Consider the following 25,355-nt stretch of genomic DNA (forward strand, 5'->3'; position numbering starts at 1 on the left):
CAAAGTTAAAAGAAAACCAGAAATAAGACAGAAGTTAAAAAATTAACACAGGCTGATTTTTTTTTAGACCTTATTGCTTTCATTATTTTAATTTTTTATTTAAAAATGGAAGAGTAAACCATTGGCTTGGCTAATATTTTTCATCTTCTGCCCAACAGGGTAATAGAGGTCCTCCTGGGGTACCAGGATTAATGGGAAATCCTGGTAAACAGGTAAAACCATTAATCTTATACAAAAGATCTAGAAAAATGTAAAAAAACCCCACTTTTAAATTTTGTTGCATTTCAAATTTGTCCCATAACAGGGTCAACAGGGCCCAGAGGGAGAAGCAGGTCCAACAGGACCCCGGGGACCACCAGTAAGTATGGAATAAACTTCTAATTGAGAATATATAAAATTACAGTCTCAAGACAGGGTTGCTGAAGCTAGCCACAAGGTAAAATTATTATTTATCATAAGTTCTAATTTTTGAGGTAAATACCAGTTCTTTGCCTTTTTTACCAAGAGGATGTGCATTGTCACATAGAGGAATACAGTCCTGTATATGTCCAATGATTGTTTTTGGCTTTGGCGAAAAGTTTATATTGTTTATATTGTTTTTGTCTTTGTATTTAAATATGCCAAGCAAAAGCTGAACCAGCGGGAATAAGTGTGGTTTGTGAAAAAAGCTGGAACCAAACTCCCGTTCTTCCACTGCAGCAGTCTGGTTGGCATTATTTACATAGATAAAGTGGTGTGAAGAATAGGATTTATCTTTCATTGGAAGCACTGCTGTTGTAATTTCTTTCCCTAGAGATTTTCCTTAACACAAGAAAGATTTGGAAGACTGGAGAAATTGCTGCTGGGCAGGTAGCTCGCTGCAGGAAATAAATCTGCTAAGAAAAGTGAACTGCTGGTACTTGTTAGGGCTCAGTTTTGAAGAAAAAGGAGAGCTGGATGCTGGAGAGTGTTGGATACTGCTTTCTGATTTTCTCTAGAGGGGACCTGACGTTGTTTGAAGCTGCATAAAGCAGATCTAATTTCCCTTTGCTGTTAATCCTTCTGGATGGAGAGGGATGAGAGGATCAGTGATTTGAAGAAAATTTCCATGGACAAATATTCACTCTGATGACATTAACCAGGCTTCAGGCTCTGTAAGCAATTGGTTTTTCAGGCTTCCCTATTGCCACTGATACCCTGGGGGTGATTGCCTGGAATATTCTGAGCTTCTGCTATAATACGACTCAAGTTCTGCTCATGCAGTTGTAGGGTTATTCTCATACAAGTTTTAGTGAGGTACTGTCTGTGATTTATTTGTAAGGGTCAGGAATATCCTCTCTGAATTAGCTCCTAAACATACACCAGCAGTCAGCCGAGGAGCAGGTTCCATTTTCTTCTGTTTTTTCTGTGGTTTATGCTATCAGGTGCTAGATGTGTTAATTCATGATTCATTAATTTGTTCATATTTATTTTGGACAGTCTTTGCGTTGCTGCTGTGTCCACAGCTGCCTAAGGATGATACAGAAAGGGGATTATAAGAGCATTTACCAGGATGGAATACAGGTGTCTTCAGCCTCCCAAATACCCAACTTGCAAACGAGTTTTCATTTCTGTCTTGCTTTTTGTTCTTTGTATTTAAATGTGTTGGGTACACTCAAAAAGGTTTTCAGCTCTGTTCTTAGGCTGATCCTGTATACTTGTGACAGGAACAAGAATTATAATTGAATCAGACCAAAGTAATTGCCCACTCTGATAATGCACTGTAATCTGCTGAACTATTCTTTTAATCCTTTCAATGTGAACATGAATTTACAAAATCAGCAGTCCGTAGAACAGGGGTTGACACACAAGGTTAATTATTAGTAACCCTGTAGATGAACAGAAATACTTAAAGCAGATTAAATACAGTGATTTTTCATTTTGTCACTCTAGAGACTAGCAAGACATCTGGATTCCTTGCATTTATTTTCTCTGTCATTACAAAGTGCACTAATTTTGGAAAACATGTAAACATTAGAAACAAAGCTTAGAAAGAAAAGTTTTGATCAATACAACATAGAGAAAGGAAGTAAATTATTGGTTATGAAGTAAGTTTGTATGTGGTACATCAAACTTCTCTTCTGTAGGTCCCTTAAAGCTATAAAGAACCTTGGATAATAACTACGTTGGCTCTCATCACTTTGATACTACAGACTACATATAACTGGAATAACTTTCTATTTTTTTTTTTTTTTTTTCTTTTTGAGGAGCACTTTGCATCTGCACAAAAAAGGGGGATGATGAGGGGTTTTTTTGTTTCAGAAGGACACAGTGTTGTACTATTGAACTTCAGGGCATTTTGGTCTGAGTCAATATTTATTTTCAGGACAGAATAAAGAACCTTTTCTCTTTCTTCTGCAGCATGTAGATGTAGGAGATACATTTGAACTTCATCTTTTAGGATACTGCCCTTCCATTTCTAGGGTAAATGTGCTGGGTAAATAATTCTACATGGCATCATTTTCAAACTTCTAAAACTAGACAATTTGGCAATAAGTTGAGAAAAACAATTATAATTCAATTTTAATTGTTCACAGTAGAATTTTTTTTTCTTAATTTGAAATTTTCTCACAGCTTTAACACTTGCATGTTTTAGACCAAAGCTGCATAACCAAACACTTTTAAAGCCTGAGGAATTTATGGTTACTATTCATAGGTGTTTTTCTTGGCCTGTTTCTTCTTATTTTGAATATTCACTTTATGACTCACTTCAGTTCTTTTCTTTCTCCTTTACCCCTTTGTTCCATTTTATTCTTGCTATAAAAGACTCAGGTGGAAGTCAGAAGGTCTTGCGCTAATTCCTTGGAGAAAAAAAACCAACTTAATATTTTGGAGGATATGGGAAATTTCAGTCACCTAATATATTGGTCACACAGCAATAGCCACATGAAATCCTCTTCACTCCCCTATTTCACCTACCCCTTTGAGTTCTTTGAGTTGCAGCTGGGTGAGACAACATGGCTGGTGGCTCCAGGAGGGCCAGAACTCCAGAGGAAAGGACATCTGGTGAAGGTCTGCAGGGGGATAACAAGGCTGACTCTGCTAATACGGCCAGCTGGCTGATATTTGCATTAGGGAAAACCTACATGCCTACATTTGTGTTATATTTAAAAATCACAGGGTTTTTCAGCTTTATCTACTTCCAAAAGACATTTTTTGAGAAAAATTTTTCACTTCAACTAGTGTGTAGTTTTTCAAAATTACACAAGAGAGCACTATCTTCAGTGGCTCTCTGAGACAAATAATACTTTTGTACGGTTTGCCAAATAACTTGTAGAGTTCTCTGTCATAAACCATGTTATTTCAGTGTATTTTGTTGTTAAACAGCTGTTGGAATGTAGTTGGAAAGATATTGTTACTAAACAGCAGATTGAAATTTTGGCTTTTCGTGAGTCTGTAAACTTTTACAGTTTTGCAGGGAAGTTACTAAATCTTTGAAAACAAGATTACTGGCTCTAGTTAAAAACTCATGGCAAACTCATTGTATTAGGAGACTCTTTTTCCTCACCTCAGACAAATATCCCTAGGAGAAACTTGCTTTAAAAAGTATCACTTTAGTCTATTATTGCTTTTCCTTAAAAAACTTCAACTGGCATCTGAATGGGTAGGGGGAAAAGAAAACCCTTTTACTATTTATGTGTTCAGTAAACAGGAAAGACAACAGGAGCAACATGGAAATTTTGCCTTTTATTTCTAAATGAAACATATTGTCCACTCCACACTAATTGTTTTGTTGGTTAACCTTATGTTTGCTTCACATTGTTCTAACCAATCCAAGTAATTACCAAACTCATTTGTGATTTAAACATTTCTAAGTCAATCATCATGGCAGGTGGGCCAAAGGAAGGAATTCTCAAATGTGGGAGTGTCATTCCTAATCAGTGGATTTTAGTCATGCTCCCTAAGCTGCTTAACCATTTTCTTTCATATTTGCTGAGATCTAGTAATCTAATTTATTTTCTGCAGACAATACTGACCCCTGCCTCTGCTTTTTCATCCCTTGCTTTTCTTCAGCTATTTAACCTATAAATTTCTAACATTTTGAGAGCCTGTATTGCACCCCATGGTTTTGCAGAGAGCTTGTAATATTGAAGTAATCACTTAAAGTTCAATAGGTGTCTAGCAAATTGAGCAAACTTGATATGTGTGCCGGCCAGCATTTGTGTATGTTGCTTTGTAATTAGGAAGCAATACATGTTTTCCCAACATTAGCAACACAGACTCAAAATCCAGCTGCCTAAAATTTGATACTATAGCCTCTCTGAGAGACTTCTGAGGGGCCCTGGTCAGTCGGCCTGACTTCCTCTCTAGAAGTGCTTTTGTGTCACTATAAAGAGGAAACCTGGAGAGTACCTTGGATTTAGCAGTCAAAGGTCACACAGCCTAAAGTTAGAGGAGAATACCGTTTTCAGCATCTTAAGTTACATTCAGCTAAATAATTTTCTAGTCTTTAAAATTACTTCTGTTCTGCCTATGTGCTGAAATGTAACTTTGGTTACCTCAAGCAGTTAAGTTGTAGTAACTAAAATGTAGCTTTTCTATCATATTCCTTTTACATGACTGCAACTGAAATAATGTGTCACTTTCTTTAGTTGATAATGGTAGGATGAAATGTCCTTGTCTCGGTTTATATGCTATGTTTAGGAATTAGTGGACATGTTTTTTATATGTAATTTCAGACATGTTCCACAAGTGGTGTCACAGTTTACATTCAAGGTAGAGTTAAAGGATTAGTTAGCATTAGAGTGTTTGTAGCAGAGTCAAAAAGACAAAGTGCATTTCTATCTTGGAAGGTAGTTTTTATCCAGTAAACCTAAGCCTCTAGATGAATATGACAAACTTTTTGACTCAGCCCGATTCTGCAGCAGTTTATACAGGGTAGCACTTTTTCAGTCACAATTGCCGACGACAAATCCCAGTCAAGATTTACAAGCTCCAAACCCCTTCATTTCTCATAGTAACCATCCCCATCTTCCTAAACAACGTGGATAGTTTCTTGTCTGATACCTCTTTGTTTACCCCTCCACCTCCAACAACTTTCTTTGACTTTTGGGCATGGTAGACCTCTGAATGTCAGCAGATATCACTATGTTGGCTTCTCCTAAGGAGTGTAGACAATAACTTGGGTAAAAATGGACGTGTTATGGAGCTAGTATAACAAAGCTGTCCTGGACTTCAGGTAACACAGTGGACACAGTCAGAATGAAAGGTCTCTGCCCTCTAGACTTGGCCACAGTATCACTTAGGAAGAGAATGACAGCTAGTGGGTTGTTGCTTCTGCCCAAAGCCTGGCGTAGTTTAGAGGAGGGAACATTTCATGCTACATCTACCTCTTACCATTATCCCGAGCAGTACAATTTAATTATTACTTTGGCAAAGTTGCAAGTTGCATTTAAAATCTCAGAGAAAGTTCCTTGTATGCTTACTCTTCCGTCAAATATTAGTTTACATACTTGGATGATTTCAATACTCTGTTGATGGTCAAAGAATCCTGTTGATGCTTCTGTGGATAAATCCTTAAACTTAAATGAGTATTTCCTCTGAGATTTTGCATAACAAAAAGTTGGTAAGTTAAAGTCTCATAAGTATATAGTTGATAAATGGGTTACATTTTGCAAAAAAACTTTGAATATGAAGTTTTAAAAAAATCCAAAATGTACTGTTTATTCTTCTTTATTCCACACATACTTAATTATCTGTGGCAATCCTATGACATGTATTTAATAATAATATATATTAATTAGTTATAATTAATAACATTTTTTAAAGTAATAAAGGGTTATTACAGTATATGCGGTGGATTACCTCTCAAGTGATTCTAATTAGTGTTTCAATTATCTGGGCAACTAAGTGAGATGCAAATTACCTGAGATGTATTCTCATTTTTATTATTGTTCCACTCAACTGATGAACAGAAAATCAATAAGCCAGTGAAGCTCTCTCAGCGTGTGAATGCATTCTATAACTGTTTGTGAGAATTCTACAAAAAGATCAGGTCTTCAAATTTCAGTGAGGATGAAAACCATCCCAGCCAACCTAAAGGAAGGTCAACTGTAAATCCTGTAAGGTTTTCTTATGTGTGTCGCATTAAAGGCTTAATGTAACAGTTCTGTGAAGACATTAAACTTTTAAATGTATTGAGTTCTTCAGGCATTGCGCCTTGAAACAAGGGAAAGGTAGATTTTGTGGTAACCACAGTTAGCATAGGAGCTGTGGAAGGACTGCACCCCTGTGGTGTTCAGACTTGCAGTGCTGTGCTACCATTTCACACTTACCACTTTGCATGTGCCTTTCCCTAGGGGCATGGAACGTTCACCAGCATGGATGCAAGCCGGTCGGTCTCAGCTCACTCTGAACTAGAGTGGCCACTTTCCCTCCTTCCTTAAGTGTTTCACCTCTAGGAAAAGTACAGATTCTGAAGTGTGTCAAAAGTGCATAAAGCCATAGACATTCTGGTAGTCTTTTTGTTTAAACCGGTGCAACATGTCTCTTGTTTGTGGGTGGCCTGAAGCTATGCACTGATATATAGAGGGCTGCTGTGTAAGAAAGGTAGGCTGAGGACATGGCCAAACTGCCTTCTGCCCTAATTACTGCCCAGAGTGGCTTACAGTGCAGAGGAACATTTAATCTGACCAAGAACAAATGTCAACACCTGAACCAACTATCACAGAAACCCTCCTATGGGCCTTTAAAAAAACCCCAAACCATCAGAACTATGAGTAAGCAGCTTACTATATAACCTATCCTAGGGCAAATTCAGTCTGGTATAACTTGGAGGAAGCATTACAGTCTTTCTAGTTATGCCAGGGATGGAATTCCTCTTTCTTTGGGTTCCAGTTCCTCTCTTGCTAAAACACTACTGCAGATATTGCAGTGGTGGCCCATAGTTAGAAATAATCTGTCCTTACAGACATAATGTCCATATTTAAAGGAAATACATTTGTATTCCAGTCTTCTGCAAATTAACCTCCTCCTTTGCCTCCTTAGAAAAACATTGCTTTTAACAAAGTGCCTGTGGTGTGCATTTGACAAAAGATTTTTTCTGCATTTGAAATAAAATGGAAGCTTTTTTCTTGAAGTTTGTATGACCAGTAGAACTTTTGATGTGCTTAAGAGGTTTATCATAAGATTTTAACTCTCTGAAGATTATACTGCTTTTGTTTCATCTCTGTATAGCAATGACTGTTATGAAGATGATATGAGAAGACAAGTTTCTAATGTTGATCATAATTTTATCTTTCATAAGTCTTCATCTTTTCTGCATCAGAAATGTAGCAGTATTCCAGGTCAGAGATGTAGTTTAGAATTTTGTGATTAAATAAAATTTTAATGTATTTTCTGGGTTGTAAGATGAAGGTGAGTTAGGGGACATTTTTCCCTTTTTTTTTTTTTAACATAAAAATGTTTCTAGAAATTATGAAAAGTGTTTTAAAGTAATAGGTATTTTAGCATCATAAATTATTTTGAAGGAAATTAATTTAAAAGTCTATTTATGTTTGGTTCTGTGATCTCTCCAGGATACCTAATTATTTCTTGAATTGTAGAGTTAGCTTTCCTAAGCTTGTGTGAGAAGTTCTCATTACATTTATGACCTACTGTAAAAGGCCATGTCTGCCATCTCCTTTTATTTAGTATGCCACAACATTTCACAATATTGTTCTTGTTATGAAAAAAACTCCTGTATTTAAAATTATCTGTTGCATACAGCACTAGAATGCTAAGATCTGCTTTTATCTAAATTTTTCTGTTATTTTATAATAGTTTATCAGCTTGCGTAGCTAATAATTTCAATTCTTGACATTTTATGATCTTAAATGTTATATCTTTCTTTTGTTGCAAATACTGCTTACCTAGTCACACAGTGAATTTAAGTAGAGTTTTTAAAACGAGACCTTGGCTTGTGTTGGGACATATTTTTAATTTATCTGTCCAGGGATATGTCTGTACTTGTGAGAGTAAAGCTAGAAAATTTACTAAGGTGTTCTGAAAAATTTAATCATAAGAGACAAAATCTTTTGAGAAAGGTACTTTAGTTCAAAAATTGTTTAAAATCTTTGGAAGTTTGGCTTAATGTCAGATTTACCCAGAGTGTGTATTCAAATGTCTACATTAAGAAATAGAGTTGTAACACTAATCTGCTTATGATGATCTGAATGGATAAATACGTCTGAAGTGAAGATGTAAAAGTTCATAAAGCACATATTTATGCTTATCACTATTATGAATGGTGATTTTTAAAAGTTATCCTTCCCTATAACACTAGATTTTTAAACCTGAATGAGTTTGTTAAGCATTATTTCTGCATTAATTTTCACATTTGTGCATTGGGGATCAGGTGCTCTAAATATGTGGTCACATAGGAGCTCAGGTGATGAAACTAAGCAAAAGCCTGGAGTTGTGTGCCTGCCAAGGTTGTCGTAGTGAAGTGAATGTGTTTGTGACAGGTAACTCTCAGGTGTAAGCCCATTTTGCTTAATCACTCAGCAAAATGACTTACTTGAATCATTTAATGTCAAATAAATGTTATACATCATTGTTTAAAATGTTTACTCAGAAAGTTTCACTGGTTTTAATGCATTTGGTATTTTTGTATTATGAAAAAGAAGTTTTAATTAAACTCAATGGCTATGTAGTGTGAATCACTTAAATGAAAGGAAAAATAAATAATACTTTTTTTCCCAGATCGCAGGAAGAATTCCAGGAAATAATGTTGTCCCTCTATTTCTGCTTCCAGGGTAGCAGAGGGGAGACAGGTCCTGCAGGTCCTCCAGGTTTACCAGGGAAGTTGGTAAGCAGTTAATTTCCATATTCAGTGCTCAGGTTTACTTTCAAGGAGCTATAGTATCATCTGGAGCTGCACTTACACATTTAGGCATGCAGGAAACCTAAAATAACATTGAAATGAGCGATGGTTCAGTTTCTTTTTCAGTCCTCTGTGACTGTGCTAATATTAGAAAATGCTGTTTTAAGTTACATGGAGATGTGTGTGACTTTTTCTTCTACTTGATAAACCCCTAAATCCTATGACATGCAAAGCTGAGTGGCACACTCCTATGTGGGCTCCTGGGAACAGGAGCAGTGACAGACTGGCTTTCTGCTAAGAGCTAGGTGAAAATAATGAATGAGCACGCTATGAATGCCACCTTTTACCGGAGCTCCTGCAGTATTTACAGAGAATCAGTCAGAAGCATAGCTGGGGAGGTCTTGGCTGAAAGAGACTACTGTTACAGAGGAATGTGCAAATCGCAGAGTGCAAGATCTTGGGAAGAATTTTTAAGAGAATCAATCTTTTGCTGAGGGACTGTAGGGTGAAAAACCCTGTAAGTCATTTCTGTTCTGTTTGTCAGCAATAAATTCATAATAAGATTCTGTTTAGAGTGCTTTACTTTGGATCAGCCCAAATTTGCATCAGATAATCCTCTTTCATCAAACCAAGTTTGTTCTGGGAATAAGGTTCTGCCCCATTCTGCTTCAGGGTATGACCCTTACTTGTTCGTTCTAAACAAGATTGGCTAAGTTTACATCCTTGGCTTATTTTCACAGGGTCCCCAGGGTAGTATTGGACTTCCTGGACTGCCTGGTCCTCCAGGTCTTCCTGGTGGTAAAGGTGACCGGGTAAGAAACGCACTTGTACATGCAGTTTGATGTCAAGAGTAAACAATAAGTTGAGCACTGTTTTCAGTTTTTCTATGAATTAATGTCTGTTTTCTTGTTTTGTATATAGATATTTTAAGTGCTTGAAAGTGGTGCTCTCTGTGGCCATCAACTACTTATAGCTCAGAAATGTGTATAGGAAAAGTCTTGACAGTGTCACTTAAGGGACTGAAATAAGATTACTGGTGTAAATATTATTTTTATTTTTTTTTAAAGTTTGGATCATATAAGACCTAAATTGTACTGCAAATCATTGACACAGCCAGGTATGAAATGGTCAGTCAGGGTCTGTGGTCATTATAGAACTTTGCAACTTCAACCTACAATAGTAGAGAAGCCTGTTACCTGTCTTAGGACCCGCTATGGAAATGCACAGGTTAATGCAGCTATGGAGACACCTATGCCTACATGATCAATTATAAGACATATCTTCTAGTATTTTGTTGAGAGGGAAGGATTGGGCCCTATGGGCCTCACATAACTGCAGAATATATCTTGCTTTGCTCAATAAATGTTAGTAAAAACAGTACATAAAACCAGAGATGTTTCTTATCTTCTCTTGGCTATAGGAGACTGCAAAGGATGGAATTCACTTGCCAAACTTCTGACATACTTGATATAAAAATATTAAGTTCCCTACTGTGACTTCCATACTTGAGGCATGTGTACATCAATATTGAATGAATTACACTTGTGAAGTGTCTCTTACATCCTCCTGACAACCAGGGGACAGTTGGACTGTTAGTCAGACATGGGTATAACTGCTGTAGAATATCTTAGCTGAACAGAGGAATGCTCTTGGTATGCTCCTAGTGTACATCATAGGGTTTCTGGAAAGGGTTTGCTGTTGTATTTGGCAGCTTTTTTTTTTTTTTTAAAAAAAACTATTCAGGTACTTAAAAGCAATATTCTAAATCTTTGATGTGGAGGGGTTTTTTTCATGCTTCTTTGGTTTTCTCTTAATGGTGAGATCAGGACACATTTCTAGTCAAATGTAAGTATTGACATAAAGCAGTAATGATTCATATTTTAGACTTCTCCAGAGAGATATTGAAGGTACTGAGGAAGCAAAGGTAGAAGGAAAATACCTAACATTTGTTGCAGTGCTGACAATCTCCCACCAAAGGTGCTGGGTTTTCCACATTTGCCATACAAATGGTCTGGATCTCTAGGAGAAAAAGTAGAATGTAAATCCTATAAACAGACCTAGAGAGATTCAGACTACAGCCAGGAGGTTTCTGAGTATTTAACTGGCAGATGACAGTAACTTACGACTGGACTTTTTTATAAAACCTGAGGTCAGTTTAATGCTCTGTGCAAATACCTTAAAGTCCAAAGTGCTATGCTAGGAATTATTTCATCCTTACTTTTTAGCTCTCCACTTGTACCCTTGAGTCATATTTTATTTTCCAGTTGCACAGAGGTTGGAGTGAATTTTCTGGGGCAGGCTTAGCAGGGATACAGCCTTGCTAGCAGCACTGACCTGCAGTATATCTTCCAAGTCACAAGCCTGGAGAGCACTGTGCCACTCTATCCTTCTTCTTCCCTTCCGTTTTTGAAACTGCATCAGTCTCACACAAACAACCTTTTTATGTTCGAAATAGATGTCTCTATGTTCGAAATAAATGTCTCTGTAACCTGTTAAGCCCAGTCTTTGGGTCAACCCATTCTAGGAGTATGGCCTAGACTGAAGTAACCTTTTTTCCCTTTCTGATTTCAAAACGTCATGGTTTTGTACACAGGGATCCTATTAAGTTCTGTTGTGTACCTTTACCTGCATGGTAAGAGTTGATGTAAATAGCAGCCAGAAGCCAGTAGAATTCATGAATTTGATATATCAGCAGTCAGATCAGCTTGATCCCAAAGCTGTTAAATATTGTATACTATCTGTTGGCATCTTGTCTACATTAAGGTGATGCCCACTTAAAGAGTAAATCACCACCAAAGATACCACCAGAATGATTTTTACTGAAGTAACATGTAAAAGTGAGTACATTTTACAAAAATGTAAAAATTTGACGGATATAACAACGACTGAATGTTACAAATGTAATATCATGTGCTAACTGCAGGGTCAGTGTTCCTCTTTCCAAGCCCACATGGACCAATCCTCAGCATGTCACCCTGTGCCTGGGTTTCAGGTTGGAAAAGCAGGTCACAGCCTAGGTGTTTGCCTCCTTTGGAGCCTGCACCGAACTGCCACTAGTTTGGGCAAGGAGCTGTGTGCATCAGGTGCTCACCTGACGTAATCTAGCAGAGATAGCAGTACAAAGCAATATCAGGTCAATAGCTTACACTTCTGTGAATCTTACTGAGTGATTATGCCCATGCAGCACGGATAATGGCCAAACCCCAGCATTCACCACTTGGGCTGTTTCTGATTCATGTATTTCGGACTGGTTTCATACACTCGGGTTCTGTCTGTTTTAGTCAGTTAAACAGCACCAAGCTAAAGTGCCAGACCTTGGCACCTAAACACGATCCTTTGTGCTGCTAAGTACTTAAGTTGCCCCGGTACAGTTTTGGATCATGCTGACAGGCAGTTGTGCAAATAGTTCTTGAGTATGATTTGAGAGGGATTTTTGCAAAACAGATAGGCAGTATGTCAAGAAAAGTGAGTATTTTCATAGTTTAATATCTTGCCTTATTGCCTCCATTGCAAGTTTTGGCATCAATGTAGAATAGATTTCATGACTTTCAGTTGTGATTTTCATCTTTGCTTATACAAACATTGCAGGACAAGGCTCACAAAAGCAATAGATTCTTCTGTGTCAGCTTTATCTATTGGCTGACATAGAAGACTTTTTTTTCTCTAAAGAAGAGTAAGGGGAGGAAAAGAAACCCCCAAACACTGTTAGGTTGGAAACCAATGTCTTTTTTTGTGTAATTGGGAAACTTAACAAGGCACAATGTTGAGAACACTTCAGACAAACAGTTTCAGAGTTGTTTGACAAAGTTGGAATGTTAAATAGTTCTGTCATTTATACTGTTTAGATTTGTGGATAATTTAGTATTAGCTCTTCATCTTCAAGAACAAGAGAACATGTCAGAATTCATTAAATTTGTATAAACTACACCACTCTGTGCCTATATCTTATGCAAATTAAATTGATCTCTGAAATGGGAGAGAAACTTCTGCATCTCAGTCTGTTTTACAAAAACAGGATTATCATGCACAGTTATCACTCGTTTGGAATGCATATCTTTGAACATGCACAGCCTGCAAGGAATATTAAAAGGATGCTGTGACTGGTTTTCCAACAGAATACAAATACACAAAGGTTTTCCTAAATGATATACTGTTCTAAAAACTTAATAATTTTGCTCTAGAAAAAAAATTACATGTTTGAAATTAATTGAGTCATTAATTTATTTCTCTTTGTTTTTTTGCCTGTCCACAGTGGTACGTTTTGCTAGAGGATTCTAAGACAAAACATAGTCTAATTTCTTTCTAAAAAGGAGTATTAACTTTAGATACAAGCGCTTCAGCTTTGCCTGCAATGATCCAAATTGGATCCAAATCCAATTTAGCACAGGTTTGCTAAAAGACATTGAGAATTAAGCAGCACGCAGGACAAGATTGTGACTGTACTTGTGCATGTCTCTCTGCTTTTCCCACATTTGCAGGGCTAGTATAGCCTACAGCAATATGGAATATATAATAGTGCTAGAAAAAAATTATACACCTACTGGATTTATTTACTTGTAGCTTCTAAGCAATTCTCAGAGCAGATCTGTTGCATCTGCAAGAGCATTTGTCATGCAAAGGGGAGATGTTCTTTTGGACAGTTGAAATCTGTACTGTACAGTGTGGTGGTGGATTATATGTTCCATACTAGTACTTGCCTTCACACTCTCACATAAATTATATTGCAAGATTTAAGTACTTTCATTGTCATTCTTAAAAATTTGCAGGTCTTTCATGAATGCAAAATTTAGGATCAAATAACATACAGCTTGCTTTAGAACCTGAGCTTTAAATTTCTAAAATCTTCTTTTTATTTTTTTAATTTTCAATCTTTAACCTTTTAGGGTTCGGTGGGTGAACCAGGACCCAAGGGTGAACAAGTAAGTCATGTTAGAGATCGTGGGACTTTAAAATCACACTAAAATGTCACATAATGTTGACTAAATCTGAAGGCTGACAGTATGTCTTTCTTTGATATAGGGTGCACCTGGAGCAGAAGGAGATGGAGGAGAAAAGGGTGACTTAGTAAGGCGCATTTTTTTTCCTTTACTTGATATAATATTATGTTGTTGTTGTAAATTAAAAAGTACTGTTGGAATGCTTCAAGTGTTAAGTTTTCATCATTGAAAGGCACATTTGAGTTTTATACCAACTGGCCATTGTAGAGCACAGCAGTCCTATTTGCCTGATTACTCTATTCCTGCTGTTTGGAAAGCACTGATATATACAGGTTCTGTTAGGTGTACAATACAGTACAGTCTTGAAGAAAAAGGACTTGTCTGTGTTTGTATGTAGATTCATATATATATAAGAGTGTTTATATATAAAATATATATACACACATGCCATACACAGGAACAGAAATTCTTGGTGATTGAGGCAGTGAGGATGAGCAAGTAATTTAATTCAGGTGAAAGAGGAGGAGGGTTAATAAATATCCTTAATGGCTCACACTTAAAGGAAATATTTTGTATTCACCTCCTCTTTGCAAATAAGATTTGCAACCGGCTGTTAGAGAGAGGAAAAATGGACTGGGAAGAAGCTGTGGCACTATGATATTGCACACACACACACACACATATATATACACACATATGTATTTATATCTGTCTATCTATCTGTATGCTACAGGAGTATGGCATGTTGTGAATTGACACGGGTAATGCCTGGGACATGTGCCCTTGGGTAAAGAGGCTTTGTATCCCTGCCGAAAGAGAAACCCACTGGTCCAGTGGCTCCCATGGGGCCTCACCCAGCAAAGCCAGAAATGATTGAGGGATTTTGGTACTGTTGAAGCCAGGAGAAAGATTTCTGGAAATAGGAGCTTGTAGGGGGTTTGCCTCTTCACAGAACTTTAGGTAGTTTCTGTCGCAGTTTTTTTCAGCAATAACACAACACTGATATCTATAGTTCTGTCACTTTGTAGAAACTAGAACATCCTGGTTAAAAAAATGCTTCTTCTAAAGGTTTCTAATAGATCTTCTATCTAAGATTGCTGTATGGTGTAGCTATATTTGAGAGGTTAGAACCATGTGTCTAATTCCAAGAGAAGCAATACAAAACCATTCTCATTTCCCATTTGCTTTCTCATTTGCACCTTACAGAAAAGTTTTTGAGAAAGGAATTCTATAAAACCCACTCAAAATAAAGGTCTTATTTTCAAAGGAATTGCAATTATTTGTGGTGCAGTTTTGCATAAATCAACTAAATATATGAAATTTCTTTTATCTTTTAAAAATATTGTGTCACATTTACTGCATTTGTAATGTCTCTGGTAAGGAGACTCTTTTCTAATATAGTTTGTCTTCTTTTTAGGGTGACATGGGATTACCAGGAGCAAAGGGAGCTGTAAGTATAATGAATAACATCGTTACAGATATACAGAGATCTAGTGGATCATATAGATGGTTTTCTCATTAAAGGAAAGAAAATAACAAGCTGCACTCTTTATCACAGTTAAATGGAATGAGTTTTAGCAACTTTTCTTCTGTTTAAATTTTGAATACAGTTAATATTAAAATGAATTAGCTTTGAAAAGGAATTAGTTTCCTGGATTCTAACTCCATAAAAGAGAGCATCATTCAGCAGCAGTTTTCTGGCCAAGAAAGTTTTTTTTTAAAGAAAATGAATGCACCCTTTGTACAGTAGGTGTTAGATAGAGAGGAGGCTCAGTGCAGTGGCTGCATGCCACTGTTAAAAAGCTGGCAGCAGGATTGTGATGTCCGTGAAACCAAAAGAATTTATGGCCCAGCTTTCTTTATTTTATATTATTTTATATTAGTTTATTTTATTTATCTTTTTTGTTTGTTTTGTTTCATTTTGTTTTGGTTTATTGCAAAATGATAACTTTGATGCGGAAGGTGAGCAGAACCTTGTATGCCCCATGAAAAAATAACTGGAGAGCTGAATTTATTCTTTTATTTCAGGATCACTGAAAAGCTGGATTGTTGCAGCATCTGACACTATGAACTAAGATGCAAAAATACCAGCAGTTCTCCCTATGGGGAATTGAGGCAGAGCATAACGAAAAATCCTGTGCTTGTGTTATTAGTGCTCTGGGTAACTTTTGGGCTAAGCAAATGCAAGCTAGAGTGTTTACTTCTGATGAAGATCCTACAAGAAGGACACGAGGAAGAAATAGATTAGACAAGAAATCCGTAATTTTGTCCACCTAGATTTTTCAAATCCTCTTGTCTCGATGAGAGCCTAGAGTGCTTGTCATCCCAGTGAGTACCTTCACAGGAGTGAATAATCTGTCTGGGAACCTGATAACTCACCAGACTGGGGAGGAAAGGAATGATGGCTTCCCAGCTGTATAGTCCAGAAAAGCAATTATTCTGTCTTCTAAATACATCTATTGAAGCACGTTCTTTGGGTTTCGTTCTGATAGGGACAGCCGTCGGCTGTCTGGGATGCAGCACAGCTGCAACCGAAATGGTTCCACCTTGTGGATTTAACTGATACCACAGCTGAGTAATTTGTTCTTTAGTATCTCTTCTAGCGGGTGTTGCTCTCTTTTTTTTTTTTTTTTTTTTTTTCCCCAGTAGATTTGGCAAGTCATGAGTATGCAGGATTTTTTTTTTTTTTTTTCCCTGCTTGTTTTGGTTTTTTTATGTGGATTTTTTTTCTTATTCTCTATGTTATTTTTCTTTGTTATGGCTACTATTGATTAATAGGAGTAAATTAACTTGTATTGAAAGCAGCTGTGGTGCTTTGACCTTGACTGGACATCAGGCTACACCAAAGCTACACTGCCACTCCCTACCTCAACTGGCCAAGGAAGAGAAAATACAACAAAAAGCTTATGGGCCCGGATAAGGGGCCAGGGAGAGATTCCTCATCTGTTACAGTCACAGCCGAAACAGACTTGGGGAAATTACCTGATTTATTACCAATCAGAGTCAGAGTAGGATAATGGGAAGTAAAACAAAAGGGGAGCACCTCCTCACCCTCCTGCACTGACCTAGGTGTCTGCAGAGCTGTTCACTTCACATCTTCTCACCCTGCTCTTCTCTGGCTGCAATTGTTTCTTGAATGTGTTATCCCAGAGGCTTTACTATCATCACTGATTGGCTTAGCATTGGCCAGCACATCTGTCTCAGAGCTGGCTGGTGTTGGCTCTGCTGGACATGTAGGAAGCTTTTGGCAGCTCCTGAGAGAAGCCACCTCTGTAGTCCCCCTGCTACCAGAACATTGCCACTCAAACCAAATACAATAATTCAGAGGTGCCTGCTGTCATAGGTCTCCCTCTGCCTGATATTTAACTCTTAGTAAATCTATTGGAGCAGAAGCTATAGCTTTGTTTACTCAGTGTACTTAACCAGACATATTGATATGGCCCCATCAATCCTTTAATTCCCCAGCGTCAGGAATAATTTTCTACCCATTCCCTGAGTAAAATAAGGTGGCACTTCATCTGTTCAGGCAGTTTGTCAATGTCAGTTGGTGTGAGGATTTTCCTTCCCCTCAGCCAGCAAACTTCAGCATAGGCACTAGAACAACCTCTGTCTCCAACAGAGTAAACAAAGCAAAAATGTGTGTTCCCGAACAGCTTGGGGCTACACAGCAGAGGCTCACACTGTGGTTCTCTCTACAGAGGACATTAAAGGCATTTGGAGCAAGAAGGGAGTTGGAATTTTCATACTTTAAGCAATATTTAAGGTCTAGAAATGTTCCATGTTCCTCACACATGAGGACAGAGAGCCATCTTGAGCATGTCACTATTAATTATGATTTACCTATTCTGACAGAATAGATTATTTTTCCACTTCTCCCCTGTAAATGAAGAGCATAGACCTTTTAAAAAACGTGCAATTACTGACTCCAGTTACTTATTTAAAAAAACCCCAAATTCTTGAACAACTGCATTTCAGCACTCATTTCTTCACATTTGTGAATAGCTCCTGTCACCATTTTGATATGTCAGAATGAGTCTATCACTAGCCCAGCAGGCCATTGAAATTCCTCTCTTTCTTTGTCAGGCTGGTAATCCTGGAGACCCCGGTTCCCGCGGGCCCGAGGGAAGTCGGGGGCTGCCTGGCATGGAAGGGCCACGAGGCTCACCTGGACCACGAGGCTTGCCCGGTGAGCAGGGTGCCCCAGGCCTGCCTGGCAGCGAGGGCCCAGCTGTAAGTACTGCTGTCATGTACCTGGTGTCTTTTGAACCTTTATCCCTCGCTCACACCGCTCCTTGTTTTACGTGTACACATGGCAATCTGAAGTGCCACAGCAGTCTGGAGTACAGTGTGCCTCTCATCAGACGCAGGTGTACACCAGGGCAATCTTGGGCTGTACACAGCTACGTCCTTGGGGTCCCAGCTTTCAGTTCAGCTCTGTTTTCTTATCCCCACCCCACTACAGGCAGTGTGCATGAAACCAAACCGTATTTGATACAAAGGAGCATCAGTCAGATTTTACCTTCTAGTTAAATTGACATCAGCTGGAATAGCTGCACTTGCAGCCACCTTTTAGTGACTCATGGATTGTTTTTGGTTGGGGTACAGTTAAATTTCTTCATGGTGGCTTGTGCAGAGTTATGTTTTGGATTTGTGCTGAAAATATTCTTTATAGCACGCTGATGGGAGCAGGAGAAGGGGTAATGGTTTCCAAGTGAAAGAGCATAGTTTTAGATATTAGGAGGAAATTCTTCACTGCAAGAGTGGAGAGGTACTAATAGGTCACCCAAAGAGGTTGCGGATGCTCCATCCCTGGAAGGGTTCAAGGCCAGGTTAAAAGGGCCCCTGAGAAGGGGGGTTGGATAGTTTCAAATGTCCCTTTCAACCCCAGCCATTCTGTGATGTTTCAGTTACTCATGAGCACTGCATAGAATCAAAACCTCTCCTGCTCCTTACACTGCACCATCACGGAGTAGGTTGAAGGTACACAAAAAAATTAGGAGGGGGGCACACCTAGGAGAGCTGACCATAATTGACCAAAGGGATATCCCATACCATATGGCATCATGCTCAGCCACGTAACCAGGGAAAACTTGTGGGAGGGGTGAGCAACTGCTTTCATTTGTATCACTTGCATGATCATTATCCTTTTTGTATTTTATTTTCTTCATCTTCTTCCTCTTCCCCATTTTTCCTGCCCTTCCTCTACTTCTTCTTACTTTCCATTTATTAAGCTGTTTTTTCCCCTTGTTCCATGGGTGTGGGCTGTGGGTGTGAGCAGCTGTGTGGTGTTTTGCCAGCTGGGGTTAAACTGTGACAACTGTTTATTGACAGCATTTCTTTGCATCAGGCACACTCATAAAATGTTAGTGTGGCATAAACTATTGTATTAAAACTCTCTCTTTTTTTTTTTTTTTTTTTTTTTTTTTTTTAATCCTAGGGAAAAGAACCAAGTGATCAGCACATTAAGCAGGTCTGCATGAGAGTCATGCAAGGTAAATAGGCTAAAAAGTATTTGATATTTCTTGTGCATTTAAATTGGTATCACCTATTTCTCTGGAGGCAACCAAGATTTTCCCTGTGCTTACACAGAACAAGTTGCATGGCCTCAATAGGGAACCTGGTGGAAAATCTTTCCACATCCAAATGTGGACAGTATGAGGAAGCCCCTTATTTATTGATATTTTGTAGCCTCATTGAACTGCCTGTTGATTCCACAGTACTGCTGTTGTAGCAGGCCATAGACCAGAGTAGTAGTGTGAAACACATACATTTTGTATTCAAATCACTTGCTGTGTTTACATACATAAAAGTCCAAGCTTCACTGAAAGCTTTTTAGCTTTTTGTAGTCACTATTAGATTTCAGCAAAATAGGTGAAAAGAAGAGAAGTTTCTGGAGATAACATACGTTAAAATTAAAGCAATAGAGAGATACTCTAAATTAACCCTAATTTGCTGATTTCTTGACACACAGAAGCTTTTCTAATATGGCTGGGTGCGTGGAATTTACTGAGTTGAGAAATTTATGCTACTCTGTAAACACAAGAAATTTTTCACTACTTGCTATTGAAGATGTCTTTTGGGTTATTATGCCTTTGTAATGTTAAGAGTTTGCAGAATGAAAATGCTGCTCATGTTTTAAAAATTTTCAGTAGTTGTCACTGTACTTGATACTGCTCAACAGGGTTTTAAAAAAAGAAAAAACCAAACTATAATAGCATAAATATCTTATTCTATAATAAGATAATTCCTTCTATGTAATAAACTTTGTACATAGCAATGTAAAAAAGGAAGGTGCTGTAGTGCAATCTGTCAGTTCCTGTAGCCATGAACATACATTCTTCTTCAGTGATCATGGGAACCTCTTCATTCATGTTCACTTACTCCATAACTCTTTGCAGAACAATTAGCTCAGCTGGCAGCCAGCCTTAAGAGGCCAGAATTTGGTGCTCCGGGTCTTCCTGGCCGACCAGGGCCACCAGGTGCTCCAGGACCTGCTGGTGAAAATGGTTTCCCAGGACAGCTTGGCCCCCGTGGCCTGCCTGGCCTTAAGGGTCCCCCTGGTGAGATTGGTCGTAAAGGTCCTAAAGGTAAGAAATTCTCCAACCAGCTCTCACTTGGCGATTGCTTCAGTCTTGTTTTTTGGGGGGTTTGTTTGTTTTAGTCTTGTTGTTGTTGTGGATGTACACGGCACACATGTGAAGTCCAAAAAGGATCTTGAGTTAGGAGCTGTTTGCTGTAACTGTTGTGTCAGTTACCGCAGTGATTACAGGGGTCATTGGCCTGGCTTTAGCAAGACTTGTTTAGAAATCTGCTTTTTAGCACATAAAACCCACAAAACCTCAAAAGTCCACAAGAGCGAGAATCAATATAAGGACTCTGACTCAGCTGCTTCCTTCTAGTTCAAGGCAGATGCTTGTCCTTTCTCCCATGGTAGAAGTCATTTGATGACAAACACCACATGTGATTCCAGCAGTTGTTCTCTTTCCTCCATTCAGCCTGGCTGTTGTCCTAACTTCTGCAAGATTCATGGTCCCAAGGGCCGATGTAACCAGTCAGATTACTACACTCTGAAATCTAGTCTACTTTTCTAAGCACACCCAGTTTATCACATTCAAGGGACTGATAATAATCTACCTTTTTATTTGCGTATCATACTTTAGCCATTTAACATAATTTCACCAGGTGCCAGAGTCTATTGATTCTTTGGAAAGGACAAATCCATAATAAAATTTACTTACATTTTCCATAAAATCTTTGATCTAAGCTAATATCTTCCGTTCATGTCTGAGTTTCTATTCTCCTCCACAGGATTACAGCATAGAATTTTCTGCAAAGTCTTATGCCTACCGTGTATTAGTTTTTATTCAGGAGTGGTTTTGATTTGTTTTCCAAAAAAGAAGCTCTTATTTTAAAACTGTCTTTTTGCACAACGCTGGTCTGTTGCTGGAGTAGGGTGTTTACTTTTAATTCAAGCCTTATTTGAAAGTGAAATTTGGAAAACCTTTGAGAGAAGGAATAGAATACAAACAAAGCAAAACTTAACAGCATCATTGCTGGAGCTTTGTTGCTGTTTTAATTCAATGTAATGTCATCTGCAGAAGAAACCAAACCCAGAAATACAAAGGCGATGTATGGGATATGCAAAATTTGATTCAACACACAGCAGGCTACATTGTGTTAATATTAAAAGAAAAAAATAAACAGCATTAACACCCCACCAAAATAAGCAAAATGCTTACCATAACTAATAAAAAGCTATCATAACTGTCATCAAATTCCGAGTTACCTCAATGTAAACCTTGCAATACCATTACAGATACAAGGGAAATGGTGAATGCTGTCACGTGCAAGAGCTATAATTATGGTACATGGCAGCCAATCTGAAAATTGTCAGTGCTTCACTATGAGTTCCTGGTATTTACCAGAGTTCCACAGAAGTCACAGGGATCGCCCTGATTTTCACCATCCATTTGGAGAGTTGTCTGAGACTGGAGTGAGGTTAAAAGGGTACTTGGACATGTGATAAAAGGGAACAGGAAAAGATGTTGAGAATAGTTTAAAAAAGGTAATAATAAATAGGAGATAGTAACAGCAAAGGTAACCATGAGGCAGAGCAGAAGATACAATGGTACCGTGATTCTAACAGCAGCAACAATGGGGGAGTCAAAAAGAGGTACCTCAACGAAGGAGATTTAGTTACATTGATGAGCAATCTGGGGTAGTGAAGGACTATTTCTGTTCAGAAACAGAAATAAAAAGTGGGAGAAATCTGGGGTAAGCAGAAGTAAACACTGTTCTGCAGTGTTAGGTAGCTGGAAAAAGCAGAAGGACATATGGAAGATCTGAACTGGGGCTTGCAGTAGCTGTTTTTGCAAAGACAGGCTGGATCTCCATGTTGACTAGTTAGTCTGAAGCATGGAGATCAGATTCCTCCTTTAGTATCCTGAGTGCATCTTTTATTAAAACCCAGACTTTTGTACTGACTCTTGTATTTCTTTGCGCAGCTTCCTTCTTTTCTGTTGTCCATTTCTAGGCAAGCCAGAAACCTAGCAGTCTATTCTAACTTACCTCACCACAGGACAAGACAGTATGGAAGCATAAAATAAAGTTCACTTAAATATTATTGGGCATAAACTTGTGACTTTTAACTTGCATGGGAAAACAAAAAAAAAAAAAGGGGGGAAAAAAGCCCCCCACAAACCCAAACAAGGTAATGTATTCACAACTGGGGATATACATAGTGTTACGGTATAGGTAACAGTGAACAACACTGAACTTTACAATCTAAGCAACAAAAAAAACCTTCCTAAGATGATTCAGGTTTGGAGCACGTAAGGGGCTTGAAGAAACTCTGGGTGTCCACCAAAGAAAAGTCTCCATGGATATTGTTATATGAGAAAAAAATTGTTTTCTGAAAGTAAAACAATATGAATATCAACAGAATACTGTCATCTGTGCAGCCACCTTTTTTCTCCTCTGCACTGCCTGTCTTAAGGACCAACACTTGAGAATTTTTACTTCTTAGCTGAGCTTGTATGGTTTTGCAGAAGCCAGTAACCTCCATCTGTATCCCAAATATCCTGAAATCCTGGGACTTTGGTTTATTCCTGTTTTATAGGCTGTGACATATATTTCACGTGGTACTTAATTTCCAGCTCTGGGTGGTTTCTTTCCCCTTTGACCTGTCTGCTTCTGAGTGTGACTCAAATGGGTGAAAAAACCCCAATTAAATCTCAAACATCTTATGTGTCAGGACATTATTGAAAAATGCTAAGGATATATACAGCCAGCTGAATTCTCTGCTTATTAACTGTTCACTTCTGAAAGGGAATTTATGGATGAAAATGATAGTCCAGGCAGACTGTAACTAATCTTTCATGAATTTGCTTTAGGTGAACCAGGAGAAAGAGGAGAAAGAGGATTTCCAGGCAGAGGACTGAAAGGTTTTCCTGGACCAAGAGGTCTTCCAGGTAAATATAAGAGGGTGAGGATAAAGAAGATATATAGTAAAAATTTACTCAGAACTGATACTTTAAGCTACCTTGAAAAGATAAAAGGAGTCCCTTAAGCAATAAACTCTAAAATACAGTGCTTCATAATTTTTACTTTATAGGTGGTGATTCAGTCAAAAATCAGACTTAAAAACGAAAAAGCTACCTCCTAATTTATCTCAGTGTAGAAATATTAGGAAAGTGTATAGAAAGCTTTAAAAAGGGAGGCAATTACACACATGAATGTCACCTCTTTTAATATATCTTTTATGTATATTATATGCACATGTAATTATATATAAAAAATGAACAAAAAAAGGCCAAAACCTCCAGATTATCTCACTGGCAGACAAAGCAGTCTTCAAAATCTCCAGTCATAATTTAGGATATTATTTTATTTCTGTGGTAATTAGTTGCAGTGTTATATAGCACGGCACCAGGAGATTCCAGCTGATGGATGAAGCACAGCTGGCCTCTAGTGGCCAGTGAATGAACATAAACGTTATTTCCATCAGTATTTCTACAGTACATTTCTGTGGTTAGAGAGCAAGATGAACTACTCATATTTGTTCTCTTGAGAAAAAGGAAAAAAGAAGTTTAATATTTAATGATCCCAAGGATGTCTGTGTAACTCAGAGGTGTTTTCTGTAGAAACCTATCACTGGAAAAGGCTTCCTGAAATCACTCTTTTTCCTTTCTTCAGGAAGATTTAGAAGTAAAAACTACTTTAGTGCTCAGCAGTTCTAATCTTTACGTCTATTTCCCCAACCATCTGAGTGGAGGGGAAAAAAAACAACCTGGTATTTCTCTTTCCAGAGAGCTAATGAAATTCTGTGGTAGCAAGTAGCATCTACCCTATGGCTGAGTAGAGTACCCTGCAGAGCTTTGTACAGCAGCAGACTTGCACTCGTACAACTGGAGAGCACTGGGATGGAAATTTCATTGCTGTAGCTGTGTAATTGCAGATTGGGCGTCAGGTAGAGGAGAAATGTCCCTGTAAGTTGTCACTCCTCTTGGGAATACCCTGAGAGCAGTGAAAAACCACTTTCATACAGCATTGAAGGACAGGATGCTAATTCTGCTAAGCAAGTTGTATGCTGCCAACGTTTAGACTTGCATCCACTTTTCCAGGCGAACCAGGCAAAGCCAGCTACGGCAGGGAAGGCCGTGATGGTGACCGAGGTCCCCCTGGGGTGGCCGGGCAGCCGGGGGTTCCTGGTCCCCCTGGCCCTCCCGGCCCTCCCGGGTACTGCGAGCCAGCGTCCTGCAGGATGCAGGCGGGACAGAGAGCAGAGAAGAACATGAAAGGGCCCTGAGAGCGCCACCGTGTCGGCATCAATTCACATCCTGCACAGACAGCTGAGGACAACATAAAGAATGACAGAGAAATGCACACATGGACAAACCTTTCAACCGAGGTTTCAGTAAGGTAATAACACAGTGGTTGTACAGTCTTCCAAAAGGAGTACTTAGCAACACAAGCTGGAACAATGGTGCTTACAGAAACACACAGGTGATGCCTTCTGCCTTCTCCTTTTGGGGGGAAATAAAAGGTGCTTGTCTATTTTTATTTTTGGTTTTGTTTAATAAAGAGTTTCTGTGATTTTTCCTCCTCCCCTACTTAATTCCTATGTAAGATGTACAGTGAAATAACATCTTCAGTCATGAAATAAAAAGGATAGTTTTATTTACTGCAGCTGTAGATATTCTTTCATACTTATAAAATAAACGCTAGCAGATACCCTTCATGCACAGTCACTTCATTGTACATGTGCCTTGCACAGAACATGCTAAACCTCCTTCAGCTCTTCAATTCAGTCACAGAAACCCACGTGGGAGGTTCTTACGAAAACCTGCCACCTCTGGCACTGTTTATGCTGCCAATATCTGTAAAGGTACAATCACAGGTTGCCATGAATAACCCCTGAGGAATAGCCTCTTCATTTTTTACTCCAATTTGTGTTGCATTTGTAATTCCAGATGAACACTATTGCAGCTTGCCTTGTTATAGGTGACATTAAAATAAAAGGCCAGTAGCCACTGTCAACAGAATTTTAAGTCCTAGAAGTATGTATGTTACCTATAAATGATAAAAATCCCCAAATT

At 38.4% G+C, this 25,355-nt stretch overlaps 1 protein-coding gene across 3 annotated transcripts in view; it reads left to right on the forward strand.

The window, feature by feature from the left end:
• Positions 1-24,936, forward strand: part of COL9A1 (collagen type IX alpha 1 chain) — an 87,763-nt gene extending 62,827 nt beyond the window's left edge. For all 3 annotated transcript variants that reach the window (XM_058419753.1, XM_040058546.2, XM_040058545.1), the window contains 12 exons: positions 159-212; positions 305-358; positions 8,753-8,806; positions 9,562-9,633; positions 13,705-13,740; positions 13,841-13,885; positions 15,176-15,208; positions 17,842-17,988; positions 19,196-19,250; positions 20,157-20,345; positions 23,151-23,228; positions 24,381-24,936. In XM_058419753.1, coding sequence (XP_058275736.1) covers positions 159-212; positions 305-358; positions 8,753-8,806; positions 9,562-9,633; positions 13,705-13,740; positions 13,841-13,885; positions 15,176-15,208; positions 17,842-17,988; positions 19,196-19,250; positions 20,157-20,345; positions 23,151-23,228; positions 24,381-24,565 — 1,002 coding nt within the window. In that variant the 3' untranslated portion in view covers positions 24,566-24,936. The remainder of the gene's footprint in view (positions 1-158; positions 213-304; positions 359-8,752; positions 8,807-9,561; positions 9,634-13,704; positions 13,741-13,840; positions 13,886-15,175; positions 15,209-17,841; positions 17,989-19,195; positions 19,251-20,156; positions 20,346-23,150; positions 23,229-24,380) is intronic.
• Positions 24,937-25,355: the final 419 nt, after the last annotated feature.

The sequence above is a fragment of the Hirundo rustica genome, chromosome 3 (genome assembly GCF_015227805.2).
Source record: "Hirundo rustica isolate bHirRus1 chromosome 3, bHirRus1.pri.v3, whole genome shotgun sequence".
Lineage (NCBI taxonomy): Eukaryota > Metazoa > Chordata > Aves > Passeriformes > Hirundinidae > Hirundo > Hirundo rustica.